General features: G+C 41.5%; 2 protein-coding genes across 7 annotated transcripts in view; one reads left to right on the top strand and one right to left on the bottom strand.

Moving 5' to 3' along the window:
- AKT3 (AKT serine/threonine kinase 3) overlaps positions 1–16,357 on the bottom strand; it is a 349,859-nt gene that overhangs the window by 224 nt on the left and 333,278 nt on the right. The window lies entirely within an intron of this gene.
- SDCCAG8 (SHH signaling and ciliogenesis regulator SDCCAG8) overlaps positions 1–16,357 on the top strand; it is a 237,851-nt gene that overhangs the window by 130,514 nt on the left and 90,980 nt on the right. For all 6 annotated transcript variants that reach the window (XR_010751137.1, XM_066382023.1, XM_066382006.1 and 3 more), the window contains one exon: positions 13,950–14,077. Coding sequence is in view for 5 of the 6 variants with exons in the window: in XM_066382023.1 (XP_066238120.1) it covers positions 13,950–14,077 (128 nt within the window). In the remaining variant the exon portion in view is untranslated. The remainder of the gene's footprint in view (positions 1–13,949; positions 14,078–16,357) is intronic.

Here is a 16,357-nt window from a genome sequence, read left to right as displayed (position 1 = left end):
CACTTTGAGGAGGAGGCAGAGGAGGGAGGTAGCTGTCACTCACTGGTTGTCACTTGAAGATCAGCTAAACAGTTAGCTGTGCCACCACACATCACAATGAGTTCTTCCTCATTTCATGTCCCATCATTTTCTTTATCTGTTAAGAGTTGTTGACAATAAAATGGAAAATTAAATACCCACATGCTAGTCCATTCATTGAATTTAGACACCTTCCAAATAGTGATCTGGGCCGGACATAGCTCCTTGCCTGTGTGGAGTATCTGACATATCCTGATAATATCACTTTCTTTAATGAGAAAATAAGCTTTAGACTGAGGTTCCTCCCTAAAGCCCCACAGCTAGTGCCTGGGCAGCCATGGCTGCCAACAGGTCACGCCCACTGTGTGCCACCACCTACTCCTGGGTAGCTTCTAGCATTAAATTGAGGAAATTGTTCATTCTTTCCTCAAGGCTTTTGTCTTTGAGATAATTATGGGTTGCCTGTTACACGTTGAGTAGTCATCTTTTGGGAATTAATAATGGTCAAAATAATAATGGCATTAATTAATATTGTTAAATACTTTCTACATGTCAGAGCAGTGCTGAGTGCATTTTACATACAGTATCCTGGTTTTCCTACAAGGAAAGATACAGTTATTGCTATATTTCCCCATGTATAAGATACACCCTTTTCTAAAAAATTTGGAGTCTAAAAACTGGGTGCGTCTTATACAGTGGTTATAGATTTTTTGTTTTGTTTTGTTTTTTTGTTTTTTGTTTTGTATTTTTCTGAAGCTGGAAACGGGGAAAGTCAGACTCCCGCATGCGCCCGACCGGGATCCACCCGGCACGCCCACCAGGGGGCGACGTTCTGCCCATCAGGGGGCGATGCTCTGCCCCTCCGGGGCGTCGCTCTGCCGTGACCAGAGCCACTCTAGCGCCTGGGGCAGAGGCCAAGGAGCCATCCCCAGCTCCCGGGCCATCTTTGCTCCAATGGAGCCTTGCTGCGGGAGGGGAAGAGAGAGACAGAGAGGAAGGGGGGCGGTGGAGAAGCAAATGGGCGCTTCTCTTTTGTGCCCTGGCCGGGAATCGAACCCGAGTCTCCCCCACGCCAGGCCAACGCTCTACCGCTGAGCCAACCGGCCAGGGCCTGGTTATAGATTTTTTAACTTGCATTTCCCGCTTTTTTATCCAGATGAGGAATTGTATGAATTTTATGAATAAAACTTGAGTTCAATAACTTTATGAAATACATTTTTTTTTTCAAATTTTGGGCCCCAGAATTAAGGTGCATCTTATACATGGAAGTGTCTTTGTCTTATACATGGGGAAATACGGTAACCCCATTTTGCATTTGAGAAAACTGATTCATAAGGTAAGTGACTGGCTTTGGTACACAGCTAGTAAATGGACTCTGGTACCAAGTCTGGCTGACACCACAGTTTTATTCACCCCACCCCAGCCCTTGGGTACAATTTAATGACCTAACCTCCAGGCAATGGAACTTGAGTACTAAGGGATAAAGACCTAGATTGCTTTCAGTGGCATTTTAGGACATTAGTTGCTTATACTCCTTTTCTCAGGGCATGATTCCCCTGGTTTAGGTAGGCTCAGGACAGGCTAGTTTGTATAAATAGATTTTTTTTTTTTTTCATTTTTCTGAAGCTGGAAACAGGGAGAGACAGTCAGACAGACTCCCGCATGCTCCCAACCGGGATCCACCCGGCACGCCCACCAGGGGCACGCTCTGCCCACTAGGGGGCGATGCTCTGCCTATCTTGGGCATCACCATGTTGCGACCAGAGCCACTCTAGCGCCTGAGGCAGAGGCCAAGGAGCCATCCCCAGCGCCCGGGCCATCTTTGCTCCAATGGAGCCTCGGCTGCGGGAGGGGAAGAGAGAGACAGAGAGGAAAGCGCGGCGGAGGGGTGGAGAAGCAAATGGGCGCTTCTCCTGTGTGCCCTGGCCGGGAATTGAACCCGGGTCCTCCGCACGCTAGGCTGATGCTCTACCACTGAGCCAACCGGCCAGGGCTGTATAAATAGCTTTAAATGTAGATTTAAAGGTCGAAGTGGCTCTTCAGAAATGAAAAGGTCAGCTCTGCATATAAGAAAGGTAAGGACCATGAGCTAGAAATGGTTAGAAGAAGAGCAAAATTCAGCAGAGTTCTGAAGTGCAGGGAATAGTTAGCAGCGTAGATGAGAATAGTTACACATGTTACAGGCTGAATGAAAATAATGTTAAATCATAAATGACTGAAAGGAAAAATGTTTTGTTGGGGAAATGACCTAATTACTGCAGCAAGAACAATAATTTTCTTATTTAGAAGAGAGAATTATCCTGGAGTGGGAGTCTGAAAACTTGGCTCAACTCGGTTTCCTGTTCTGTAAATGTAGTACTTCTCAGTTCCAGAACTGTGGACAAAAAAGGGAGATTGGCCAACCAGCTCAGTGGTTAGAGCATTGGCCCAGCCTGTGATGTCCCAGGTTCGGTCCCAGGTTTAATTCCCGGTCAAGGCACACATGAGAAGCAACCATCTGCTTCTCTTCTTCTCTCTTTCTCTCCCTTCTCTCTCTCTCTTCCCCTCCCACAGCTAGTGGCATGGTTGGTCTAAGCATTGGCCCCATATGCTGAGGATAATTTGGTTGGTCCAAGCATCGGCCCTAGATTGGGGTTGCCAGGTAGATCCTGGTTGGAGTGTATGGGAGAGCCTATCTCCCCTCTTCTCACTAAAAAAAAAAAAAGGGAAAGATCTCAATCATACTTTAAAAATGAATCATGTTTTGGTTTTCAAGCCAAGGTTAGTCAACAGAACACAATCCTAATATCTATACACAAACATACTGAGTGAGCAAGCTACAATGAAGACCCTACTAGCCTTATTACAACAGTTCCTCACTTATTCAAACTTAGACTTCCGGTGAATTCAGTCATTGGTCACATGACTATAAACTGAGATATAAATTTAAAAATACTTTTAATAAGCAAATAACTATTGCAAAGCCCTTTAAATTTTCTGTGTGGAATCAGTGGAACCTATCCTTAGGCATCATTTTTAGATCTTTAAAAAGAAAACATTCAAGCAAAGCAAAAAGCATGGCAGCAAATCATAACATAACAACAATAGAAAATTACAAGAAGCAGATCAGGATGCTTCTGTATGCTTTCTGGTTCTTTTTTTTTTTTTTGTATCTTTCTTAAGTTGGAAACAGGGAGGCAGTCAGACAGACTCCCGCATACGCCCAGACCGGGATCTACCTGGCATGCCCAACAGGGGGCAATGCTCTGCCTATCTGGGGCATTGCTCTGCTGCAACCAGAGCCATTCTAGCACCTGAGGCAGAGGCCACAGAGCCATCCTCAGCACCTGAGCCAACTTTGCTCCAATGGAGCCTTGGCTGCAGGAGGGGACAAGAGAGACAGAGAGGAAGGAGAGGGGGAGGGCTGAAGAAGCAGATGGGTGCTCTCCTGTGTGCCCTGGCCAGGAATCGAACCCGGGACTACCGCACGCCAGGCCGATGCTCTACTACTGAGCCAACCGGCCAGGGCCTCTGGTTCTTTAGAACAGTATCTGAGACCTGTGCAACAAATGTTATTGAGGGCCTTCTGTTTCCAACGGCTATGTTAGACACATGAAGGTACTACAGTGCACAGCAGTCCCTGGGAGCTTCCTAGAAAAAAGAAGAGCAGCAGCAAGCAGGCTACTTCATGTGAAATTAGTAACCTTGACTATCAAGAAGAGTTTGTTATAAGCCTTGGCTGATTGGCTTAGTGGTAGAGCATTGGCCCAACGTATGGAAGTCCGGGTTTGATTCCTGTCCAGGGCACACAGGAGAAGCACCCATATGCTTCTCCACCCCTCTCCCTCTCCTTCCTTCCTGTCTCTCTCTTCCCCTCCCACAACCAAGGCTCCATGGGAGCAAAGTTGGCCCAGGCCCTGAGGATGGCTCCATGGCCTCCACCTCAGGTGCTAGAATGGCTCCTGTTGCAATATAGCAATGGCCCAGATGGTCAGAGCATCACCCCCGGGTGGCCATGCCGGGTGGATCCCGGTTGGGTGCATGTGGGATTCTGTCTCTCTGCCTCCCACTTCTCACTTCAGAAAAATACAAAAAAAAAGACAGTTTGTTATATTTGGCACAGGTTGCTTAAGAAACCAGGGACAGTGTTAATATAGTTCAGACATAGTTCTGCTGCAAATAAGATTTTTGTGGGTCTAACACCTGGCAATTTTTTCTCATGTAGAACAGCTTATCTCCCATCATTCCAGATAAATGAAGCTTTACTTCATGCTTGCAAAATAAGATACTAAAAAATATATTAAATAATTGTAGTTATTGCTATTATAGCTGATTTCTGAATAAATTAAATAGCTGTAAAGTAACCAGTATGTCCCCCCATTTAGAAACAGATTTTAGAAATCAATTTCAAAACCATTTTAGTAATAAAAGAGAAACTCTTTTCAATCATTTTTACTACAGTTTAACAATGATGCATACCCATCGACAAGTAACAGGTGTGCCATCATAATATATAATATATAACATCTTGTTGATGTTACTCATCAGAAGGATTAATTACCTACCAGGAATATGTCAATAAAGCTGATATTTTCCAGACAGGAAAGGCCAGAACGGACCAAAATGATCAGTTTACGCAGAGAAGTCAGGGATGGAAAATATGACTATTTTGACAATATGAAGATGCAAAGGCTGAATCATAATTTGCTTTATTTTATGCAGTAGTGTATCTACCCTTATTCTTTAGTCTGGTGAATTGGGTCCATGGTGTTGTAAAATAGAATATAGGAGGACCTGACTATCTTATAGGAACTTTTCTCCAGTCACTTAATGCATCAGACACCTCTGAGCTATCGACAAATTTTGAGGCTGAAAGTTGCTGAAATGTGCATTTGATGGCTGTTCAGTGTCAGTATTTACCTATGGGATCCACTCCATCTACTTATGGGACCCACTCCATCTACCTATGGGATCCACTCCATCTACCTATGGGATCCACTCCATCTGCCTATGAGATCTACTACAACTAAGAAACAATTACAGAAGCTGCTCTTGCTCTTGCTATAGTAGTAAGAGTGCTCCTTGCTTCTCACATTGTCCCCTTCGCATCTGCTCCCCACACTCAGCCAGAGTGATCTTTTGAAAGCTTGAGTATGATCACAACACTCCCCTGCTTCAAACCCTACATGGGCTCCCCATTTTTCTCAGGAGTAAGTCCTTAAAAATAGCTGCATGTTCTGGTTCCTGCCTCCATCTCCAGCCCCATCTTTCTTCAATTTCCCCTCCACCAGTTGCTCGCTTCTGCCCCACAACATATATTCCAGTCCTCCCATCGTGCCAGAACTGTTTGCAGTGTTCTGGCAGCATCTGGTTACCTCTCCTCTCTGGATCTTTGCGCTCTTGTCCACTTGTCACGTGTTCTTCTCATTCTTTGTATGGCTAATTATACCTCATTTTAAACCTTTAATTTTTTAAGCTTCCCGAAGTCCTCCCTCACGTACCTAGCTGCTCTCCAACCCCTGTCCTATCCACCTGTATGATGGCAGGAGGTTAGCCCGGTTTTTGTATTTACCATACCATTGTAGTTGTTCTTTCTTGTTTATTTTCTTCACTAGACTATGACTTCCAAGGGCGTGGTCATGGTCTGTGTCTTATATACTGATGCATCCCTCCCTATACTTTTGTGTTTGGCACAAAGTGGTGTTTAAGTATTTGTTGAATGATGACCAACTGAGCTTGACTGAACCTCTCATATGAGGCCATGGAACAGAAAGGACACTGAACTTGGACAAGACGGGTTCTGGTTCTAGCTGTGCTCCTTCCTACCAGCTGTGTGGCATCAAGCAAATCTCCTCATTCTCTGGTGTTGAGATTCCTCAACTGTCAGACAGTGATAACCACTCCATCTCCCCACCTTTCAGAATTGTTACGAAGAATAGAGAGGTCAGTGCATGTGAATTTTTTTTGTAAGTAGAAAGCACAGACATGTGGAGAATGAGATGGTCAGAGTCTGGTTTTGTTAAGTGTGAGCTGTGCAGAAGGCTTAATGGAAGCAGACAATATCTAGTCAAGCACGCCCTCCAAGAGTTTTCTGATTATTGTGGGGATTCTGTAAGAGAACATTATTCGAGGGAAAATTATTTTAGGGATGTTTCTGTTATTTTTTTCCTTTTGTGTTTATTCCTTTGAAAGAAGTTGACCTCCTTTCTGTTTCTGCTTCCTTTCCTAGAAGTGACTCATGCTCTCAACTGATAGCTCATCTTTTCAACATTGTGCTTAAAATTCTGACATTTTTCAGTGAAGCAAATAGGAATGATTTTCTTTTAGAAATATTTGTGATGCCATTAAGGTTTTTGTGTACTCGAGGAAATAGGATTTACCGAATCCTAGTCCTTTTATATTTCTCTGCCCCTGTCTCTTCATCCCAGTATGTCTACATTTGCCCCAGTATGAGAAGATAGCTCATTAGCAGTAAATAAGTATATGATTTTCATCTCAAACATGGAAGACATCATGCTCTCTACGAATTATACTATTATTTTTATTTTATTATTGTCAATAACAATAGTAAAACTAAATTAAATTATTGGCTAAAACTGGGGTTAGCTTATCTCATTCTCTTCTTTGAATCAGTAGACAAGAGGATTCTTATATACCTGTGAGGATACTTAGTAATTTTTCTTAACAGTTCTTCATTCATTCATTCATTCACTCATTCATTCATTCATCAAATATTCATTGACCACACAGCTGTGTGCCATGTACCATTCCAGGCTCATGAGATAAATTAGTGATCAAAGCAAAGGTCTCCATTCTTCAGGCACTTACATGCCAGGTGAGATGTGCATACCTCATCTGCCCTGGGTGTCTGTGAGCTCCTTGAGGCAAGAGATGTATTTGTGAACCTTTTAGTGTTTCTGCCCATGTCAATGTCTTTATTAAAGGGAGATACAACTAATTGATGATGTTATTGTAGGAGGACGTGACCCAAAAAATGAGAGAAATGATGGAGGAAAAGAACTAACTTGGGATTTGGCTTTTATATGGATAATTGAAATAAAACTCTTGTTACCTTTCAGCCTGCTCTCATTTCTCTGCATGCCTGGTCAGTAAGAGATCGAAACATAACCAGGTGGTGGCGCATTGGATAGAGAGTCAGACTGGGACGCAGAGGACCCAGGTTCAAAACCCAAAGGTTGCTGACTTGAGTGCGGACTCCTCTGGTTTGAGCAAGGCTCACCAGCTTGAGCCCAAGGTCTCTGGTTTGAGCAGGGGGTCACTTGGTCTGCTCTAGCCCCCCAGTCAAGGCACATATGAGAAAGCAATCAATGAAAAACTAAGGTGCTGCAATGAAGAGTTTATGCTTCTCATCTCTCTCCCTTCCTGTCTGTCCCAGATATATCTGTCCCTCTCTCTGTCTCTGTCACAAAAAAAAGAAAGAAAATAAAGTGAGATAGAAATTCAGACTGTGGACTTATATTTAGAGTCAGGTAGGCCTAAATTTTCTGTCTACGCCCATCAATACTGGAGGGCTTTGAATAAATTATATAATGTCTCTAGACCTCAGATTCTGCATTTACAAAGTATGGCTCATAAGAGAGTTGTGTGAGGATTAAATAAAAGATTACATGTAAACAGCTTAGTTTATGATAAACATTAATAAATAATGGGTTGCTAAAATTATTAGTCTTTTAAGGTAGGATTTTTTCCTGTCTTATTTGAGTGAAGAACCTCAAGGTTAAAAGCATTAAGTTGATTGTCCATGGTCACATAGGTAATAAGAGATAGGTGATAAGGTCACCCTCTAGCTCTGTGAGGTTTCTGCTGTACTTCATTGCCTCTTGTGGTGTAATATTCCCACAACACAAAGAGAACCAACTGAAAATGGTATGTGCATTTCAAAACAAAATACATAAAACTGTGAGCAAATATTTAATTCTAGTTATGAGTACATTTGTTTTTCATAGTAGATGAACAATTTTGAAAGTACTTTCTGTGAATTCCAAGTCTGAGAAAACGAGTAAATATGTTGAAGATAATGAGAGCAAGTTTCTCACTATTAAAGAAGGAAGTTGTAGAAAGAGGGAAGGGTATGTTCTAACATGTTGTTGGATTGGAATTGGAAACAGTGTAAATGTATATGTATGTATTCATATAATCATTATAAAGAAGTTTATATTTTTGCATTTATATGTATATTTATATCCTGGCTGTGTCTAAGGTGACCTAGAAGCTGACTTCTCACTAGCAGTGAGCACCACCTAGTGACAGATTCTGGTTTCTAAATACCCTCTCCACTAAAAGGCACAAGAGCTCTTTGAACAAGTACTGATTCCAAGACTGGTACAAGGACATTACAAGATGAGATTGTCTCACCACTGGGAGGTACACCTGAAACCAATACAAAATATAGTAATACTGGATGTAAACTGTGGTTTAAAAATGTAAATAAATGAATAAATAAATAGGATGAGCCTGGAGTATCTTGTGGGGATAGAAAGCCAACACATGCACAAGAATGATGGAGATATTTCATTCAGGAACCAGCCTGAAGTGGTTCCACTGGCCAAATCTAGGATGAGTTGAACATAAAAATAAATAAAGATCATAATGGATTATCCATGACTCTATGCTAATAGCAATAAATTAATAAATGGGAAAGTTTATAGCACAATACTAACTGATGAATAAGAAAGAATGTTGGAATAGGAAAGTCATCATTGGATGTAAAACTAGTAGGTGAGAGTTTGATGAGGAATAGGTGGTTTATATGGTTTTAGCATCTCCCAACAAATTACCTATTACATAATTACAATATGGAAACAGTAAATTTACAGTGGAGAAGCCTGAGAGAGACCACCTCACCACTAACAATGTTGTGCCAGGGCTAGAACTCATGAAAGCCAATTGTATTTTTTCCCTACTCTGTGATCAATGACAACACTTTGGTAGCTTGAAATCATGGTAGAAGTATTCACACTGAAAATTGGCAGACACTATAAAAGAGAGATTTTCTCCCTGGAGAACAACTATTAAACATTTTCTGCCTTGGCTGGTTGGTTCAGAGCAACTGCCTGGCATATGGATGTCCATGTTCATTCCCTGGTCAGGGCACACATGAGAAGTGACCATCTGCTTCTCTTCTCCTCTCCTCTCTCTCCCCCTTCTCTCCATTTTCCCCTCTAGCATCCAGTAGCTCGATTGGTTCAAGCATCAGCCCCAAGCACTGAGAATAGCTCAGTTGGTTTGAGCATGTCAGCCTCAGATGCTAAAAATAGCTTGGTTGATTCAAGCATCAGCACCAGATGGGGTTGCCATGTGGATCCCAGTCAGGGTGCATATGAGAATCTGTCTCTCTACCTCCCCTCCTCTCAGTTAAAAAAAAATTTTCCAGCACACCAATGATGTTAACCTAGTGGTCAAGGATGATATCACCAATTTTAGGACACATGGCCATTGCATGTCTCAACTCACAGTAGCATCTGGGCCTCCCCAGTCCTTCTCTTTAATTTAATCCTGAATGGCTCTCAGATAGTTAGCATGTTATGAAAGTTCTCATCAGAATGATATTGTCCCCAAGCTTTCTGTATTGTACTTTAAAAGGGAACCATCGCCTGACCTATGGTGGCACAGTGGATAAAGCATCGACCTGGAATGCTGAGGTTGCCGGTTCAAAACCCTGGGCCTGCCCGATCAAGGCATATATGAAAGTTGATGCTTCCTGCTCCTCCCCCCTTTCTTTCTCTCTCTCTCTCTTCTCTAAAATGAGTAAATAAAAATTAAAAAAAAAAAAAAGGGAACCATCTTTTAACCAAAAAGATTTTATGTCCAACACTGGAACTTCAGTCATCAGTAAAAAATAAATAGAAATATGGCAGATGGTCTGGGTGACCCAGACCACTACCATACCAGGTCCTCTTTTTCAGGTTAGATTTGAGGCTTTCATCATCTCTGTTCCAGACTCACTGATGAACTTCAAGGTCATCAGAAACTTTAATATTTGATGTAGCTATAAAACTAAAAATGTACCTAAAAATCTATTGAATGTCATTTTTACTCTGGAGGATGGATTTTTTAAGATAGCAAGATTTAAAATAATAAATGATATAGAAAAGTTGAGGATCTAAAATGTCAAGTTAATTCCTTTTAAAAAAAAATGTGTTCATTGACTTGAGAGAGAAAGAGAGTGATTTGTCATTCATCTTACTTATGCATTCATTGGTTGATTCTTGTATGTGCCCTGGCTGGGGATCAAAGCCACAACCTTGGCTTATTGAGATGATGCTCTAATCAACTGAGCTACCTGGTCAGGTGTTTATTTCCTTTAAGTCTTACTTGTTATCAAGAAAACACAGACGTGGCCTACACTTGCGTGTGTGACTGCAGGAGATGTGGATAATGTGAAGGAACATGTGGATGTTCCTACTCTAGAGTTTCTTTGAAAAATCAGCTCTACTGAGGTAAATTTAAGTATCATATTTTGACAAATTACACAGTTTTTATCGTTATAATCATGATACAGAACATTTCTATCAGCACAAAAAAGTTCCCATGTGCCTATCTTCTACCTCTAGGTCCTGACAACACTGAGCTGTCACTCTAGTATGTAATGTTCTAGAATATCATATAAATGAAGTCATACAATATGTCTTTGGTGCCGAGCTTCTTCAAACATGTGCTTTTAAGGTTTATCTGTGTGTTGTAATAGTAGCTGTTTCTTGGTGCTGTTACTGTTGTGAGTATTCCGTTGGAAGTCTCTACCACAGTTTGTTTACCCGTTTAGCACTTAGTGGACCTTTAGGTTGTTTCCAGTTCTCAGCTATTATGAATAAACCTTTCAGTCTTATTTTAATAACAACCAAGAAGTGCTTTCCCACACTTGCTTTCATTCTGATCTGTAGTAATGGGTAACCACATGTGTGGTTAAGTGAGATCATTGGTGTTCTGAGAACTAAATGAAAACCAGTTGGGAAGACTGGCTCAGCAATTCTTCATGGGCCTCTTAAACCCAGCTGGAAATTGCCTCTCTTTTTCTATGCTTTGCTAGTTTTTCCCCTTCTACATTTCCTGTGGTGTATTTCACCTCCTACCTTTTATCTTGGCCACTTTGAATTCCCTTTTAGGGCAAGGACTACACCATATTCATCTTTAATTTGACCCAGTGACTAGCAGAGTATCTTTCACATAATACTGTACAGTTAAAATAAATATTAAATGAATTCAGTTGGATTTTTCTTTAATCTCTTCATTGGATACCTAAGAAAGGAAATTATGCCAATCTTTTATGCACTGATAAATAAAATGTGTATTTATTAAATAGAGTGAAAATTGAAGGAGGGTTCAAGGAACTGAAGTTGATGTGTGAGCCCACATGTGTTGGTAGAGCACTTTTTTAAATTATTAAAAGAACCACAATGGCTGTAGTTCTTTTTCTACAGTGAATTTAGGACATCAGTAAATAGGCAGATTCTCGTTCTAAAAATTGATAGTGAGACTGGCAATCCCTTTATGTAGGGGAAACATAAACCCCAGTTTGCAAAGGAGGTCCCAATTATGACTGTTGTCTCTGTAGAATTATTAACCATGCCCCTTTTCACAGTCCAGTGGATTCTGGTTTCAAACAATGCATTTTATGGTCACCCAGTTATTAGAGATCTCAGAGCCCCAGTCTCCCTACCTGTATCCTCCACCCTAGCTCCAGTCTGACGGGGTGGGGGGGTGTTGCTCCGTGAAAGAGTCTGCAATGGCCTTGGCCAGTGGTGCAGTGGATAGAGCATTGTCCCAGAGTGCCAAAGTTGCCAGCTCGATCCAGGGGTCACTGACTCTATCTCAAGAGCACTGGCTCTATCCAAGGGCATCAGCTTGACCCAAGGTCTCCAGTTCAAGCCTCTGTCAGGACACATGAGAAGCAATCAATGGGTGCACAACTAGGTGGAGCAAAGAGTTGATGCCTTTCTCTCTCTTCTCTCCCCCTTCTTCTTTACCCTCTCTCTCTCTCTCAAAAAAAAAAAAAGATTAAGTAAATAAAACTAAAAAAAATTTTAAAGTCCACAGTGCTCTCATTAGGCTGCCTCCTTCAGCAGTATGGTCCCTAGCTGGCAAAGCCATCTGAGCCTTCTCTCCTAAGAATTCTTTTTTAACATGTCCAAAAAGTTATCACATCCTCATCTAAGACTTGAGCAGATTCTCCAATTTCACTCCTGGACTACAGCCTGCCTCCCACTAGGGGAAGAGGGGAAGAGTATTCATTAAACAGTCACTGCCCACTCCGTGTGTGCTGAGTACTGAGCTGAGCTCGGTACAGAGAGACTAAGAGGACAGAGAAAGAAGATGCATAAACCGGTGACTAATGGGTGATAAATGCTATCTTAGTAGGATGTATATATATATATACAATATACATGGAGGTCACTGAAGAAAGAATCGTTCATTTAGGAAAATAATAGAAGGAGAGGGGGAGAATTTTGAGCAGGCCTTAAAGGAATAATGTACACTGAGCAGAGGGACAAGGGCTGGGATCACAGAGTGGCAAAGGGAGTGGAGGGGAAACATCTCAGGAAAACAAAGAGACATGGGCAATAATCTATGCCCAGAAAATGCATGCTGTGAGCAGGGAGGCAAGAAGTGGCCTAGTCTATCTATCCATTTGTTGTAATACACCAGTGTGAGGCAAGGCCTTGGAGCAAGTCCAAGGGGGTGTTGTTATTAGAAGGGACCTGCTTCACATTTAGTGTGGACCCCCGATGATTCCATTTGAGTAGTTCCATTCTGGAATCTTATACTACAACATTACCACATGCATTGACCGATTTCAATGCAGGCTTTCCTTATGTTGCTTTATAATTTAGAGGCCAATGAATTGAAGTTCCACAGCGGTACACAGACCTGTAGTGGTAGCTTTAAGGAATTGTTTATTTTTAGTTTGGCAAAGGTAAGGCAGTAAATATCTCAATTAGTAAACTAAAGCAGCATGGATGAGAAAGGCCCACAGGGAGCAGGAGTTAGAAATAACTAAGTCAGTTAATTGAAGAAAACTATCATCTCACTTACCCATATTTAAGAGTAGGACGAACCAACCTAGTGAGTGTGTGTGTGTGTGTGTGCACAGTGTCACTATTTATAGTGCTGCCTTCCATGAGGTCCTTTGCATCCTTCAGCTTCTAATTGTTTAGGAAGTTTCTGTCTGCAGGAGCCCCTGATTGGATATTGAGCTTTGGGTCACAATGGGATGGGTCAATATCTAATCACAGTGGGATGGGATACTGTCTTTGACTAGAGAAGCTTCTTATCCTGCAGTGTCTTTCAGTGATACTCCAAAAGAGATTTTATTAGGAAGTGCTGGAGAAATTATTCATTTCACATTCATATATATTCACATTGTGTGGTATGATGTGTGAAAATATTTAACAAAAAAAAATGCATGTGGTATTGCAGGGTCCTTTCCTTGCCTCTAGATGGAATCTCCTACATGATATTTGAGGTTCCGTTTTAAGTTCAGGAGGAAAAGTAAAAGTGATCTACAAAGCTTCACTTCCAGAATTTATAGTTTGGTCTGTTGAGCCATGCTATTCCTATAACTCCAGGATCTTTGGGAAATATTAACCAGTCATAAGATAAAAGACTCTCAAGTTGTATAAAATATGAAGAACGTTATAGAGGAAGGTGTTTGTGTTTTAAAGTTACAAACTACCATTTTTCAGTTATCACAATTATTTTATTTTTAAAGTTGCATACTTAGACTAGTGGATTTACAGGATGTACTTAACATTGTATGAAAGGTCCTTAGAATTTCCCTCCTAAATGGGCTGGGGGGCTGGGGTAAGTAGAAAGTCTATTATTTTCTTATGCAGAACGATTTACTACCTATCAGCTCTCTGTGGTCCATCAGGGAAATGATGGGGATGCGTGCATCTGTAGGTTAAATTTCTGTCTGTCTCCTCTCTGCTTTGTAGACTGGAAAAAGACAGCATTCAGCAGAGCTTTAGCAACGAAGCAAAGGCTCAGGCCCTTCAGGCCCAGCAAAGAGAGCAGGAGCTGACACAGAAGATACAGCAAATGGAGGCCCAGCATGAGAAAACTGGTAGGTGGTGGGGAAAGATTATAGCCCGGGCACCCGCTCTTAAGCCGGGCCCACGCCTTACTGTGAAATGACATCAGGAACACCTGTAACCTTTGGCTGGCCGAAGGGAGCAGATGCTAACTACACCGGAGATTCCGAATTACATATTAGTTAGCGTTTAAAAGAGAAAATGGAAAGTATTGCCCACTGTCTGTTGATTTCGGAGTGCTGCTCTCACATCTGTTGCACCATCTGGATTATGAGTTTGTTTACCTGTGTTCAAGAAACGTAAAGCTGAGAGCGACCACAACAAAGTAGAAAAACAAAGGGCTTGTTTTTGGCTGAGTTTTCAGGCACACATGTTATATAAAGAAAATAGCATCAGAAGCTCTGCAGGAAATGCTCTGAGCTTACAGTTAAAGTCTCCTGAATAGCATTGAACAGTTCCCACAGTACACACATTATAGCTACTCTAAAAGCCTAATGAGTTTGCTACAGCATCCAAACTGGAGAAAAGCTTTAGCCATTAATCGGTTCTTAATTCACTGTCGCAGCTGGATGTAATTCAGTGGCTCCAAATTGATATGTTCCTTTATTTAATCTTTGCAGCTTCGAACATTTTTAGCATTTGGATGCAGCCCCCACCTCCCCTGAATCAATCTTGAGTGATGTTTAATCCTTTGCATTCTTCAAGTTCTCACAACTGCCGTTAAAATTCACTAATCCAAGGCATTGACCACAGCTGGCAGCTTGGCTAAAAATTGCCATCTTTCATCACGTTGGCACTATTCTGCAGGCTGAGTTGGCCAGTAACTCTTTACCTTTCATTTGAAAGTAAAATGCACTTTAAAAATAGGCAGTTTGATTCGTTCAGTCAGAGCATGATGGACTTCTTTTCACTTCTGAGTAGTGTGTTCACAGGCAGTGTTAGTCAAAACAAGACAGTGTCACTCATTGTAATTCCACACCACATACTTCAAGCTGATTGTCCCATTCAGACAAAAGTTTAATTGATCCTGTCTCCTCCAGAAAAATGGTGCTTACTTTTTTAGTGCTTTGATTTATTTTTTTGCTTTGTATGCTTATATGCTTTTTGCTAAAATTGAAAAGCAATAAACAGTCTTGTTCAACCTCAAATTTATAAGTAATTTTCACATGATTTAATGTATACTGTATTTGATGGCATAGTAAAAATAATTACTGGTTATCCAATAGGTGAAAAATTGGAACATAAAATTTATTAAATAATCTCCTTACTTACAAAGAGGCAAACACCACATTGAGTCACGTAATTTCCTCCAGCACTTTTATTAGAGGCATCCTTCTGCCAGTGTTTGGCCAGAAAAATGACAATTCACCAGACTTATTAGTTGTTTTTCATGAAAAGAAAAGGAGAAAATCATAGGCTAAATTATTGTTTGCCCCCACTGCCAACAGGATCCTAGTGATCATGGGGTTGGGCAGAATCTCTGAGCAAGTTAAGAGGATGTAACTGTTAGGAAAATCTCAACGACACTTCCCTTTGCATTGCACAAAAATACCACACTGTCTTTAATTTTTTGACCAGGTCATCATTGACACTCATATGGTTGACCAAATTACGTATTTCACCTTCATCATTAGAAAATTATATTTGCAAGATTGGGGATGTAATGTAATATATGAACAAATATGAAACATAGGCCCTGGCCAGTTGGCTCAGCGGTAGAGCGTCGGCCTGGCGTGCGGGGGACCCGGGTTCGATTCCCGGCCAGGGCACATAGGAGAAACACCCATTTGCTTCTCCACCCTCCTCCCCTCCTTCCTCTCTGTCTCTCTCTTCCCCTCCCGCAGCCAAGGCTCCATTGGAGCAAAGATGGCCGGGGCGCTGGGGATGGCTCCTTGGCCTCTGCCCCAGGCGCTAGAGTGGCTCTGGTCGCGGCAGAGCGACGCCCCCTGGTGGGCAGAGCATCGCCCCTGGTGGGCGTGCCGGGTGGATCCCGGTCGGGCGCATGCGGGAGTCTGTCTGACTGTCTTTCCCCGTATCCAGCTTCAGAAAAATACAAAATAAATAAATAAATAAATAAAATATGAAACATCAAGGAGGAATTACAGTATAGAAAAGAGTTCTTCAATATCTTAGTTTTGAATTAGCTAATTGTAATAATTTTCAACACTTTATAGTAAAATTGTCAAAATAAAAATATAATATCTTGCATATTACAAGATATTATTAGCATAGATGACTCCACTGTGGTATTGGATAACCTGTTAACGTGTTAAAACATTGTAAAGCTGGTGTGATAAAAAAGTGTTTCTGGT

Source organism: Saccopteryx leptura, chromosome 1, assembly GCF_036850995.1.
Source record: "Saccopteryx leptura isolate mSacLep1 chromosome 1, mSacLep1_pri_phased_curated, whole genome shotgun sequence".
Lineage (NCBI taxonomy): Eukaryota > Metazoa > Chordata > Mammalia > Chiroptera > Emballonuridae > Saccopteryx > Saccopteryx leptura.
The sequence above is the reverse complement of the archived record's forward strand: the minus strand, read 5'-3'. Positions and strand labels throughout refer to the sequence as shown.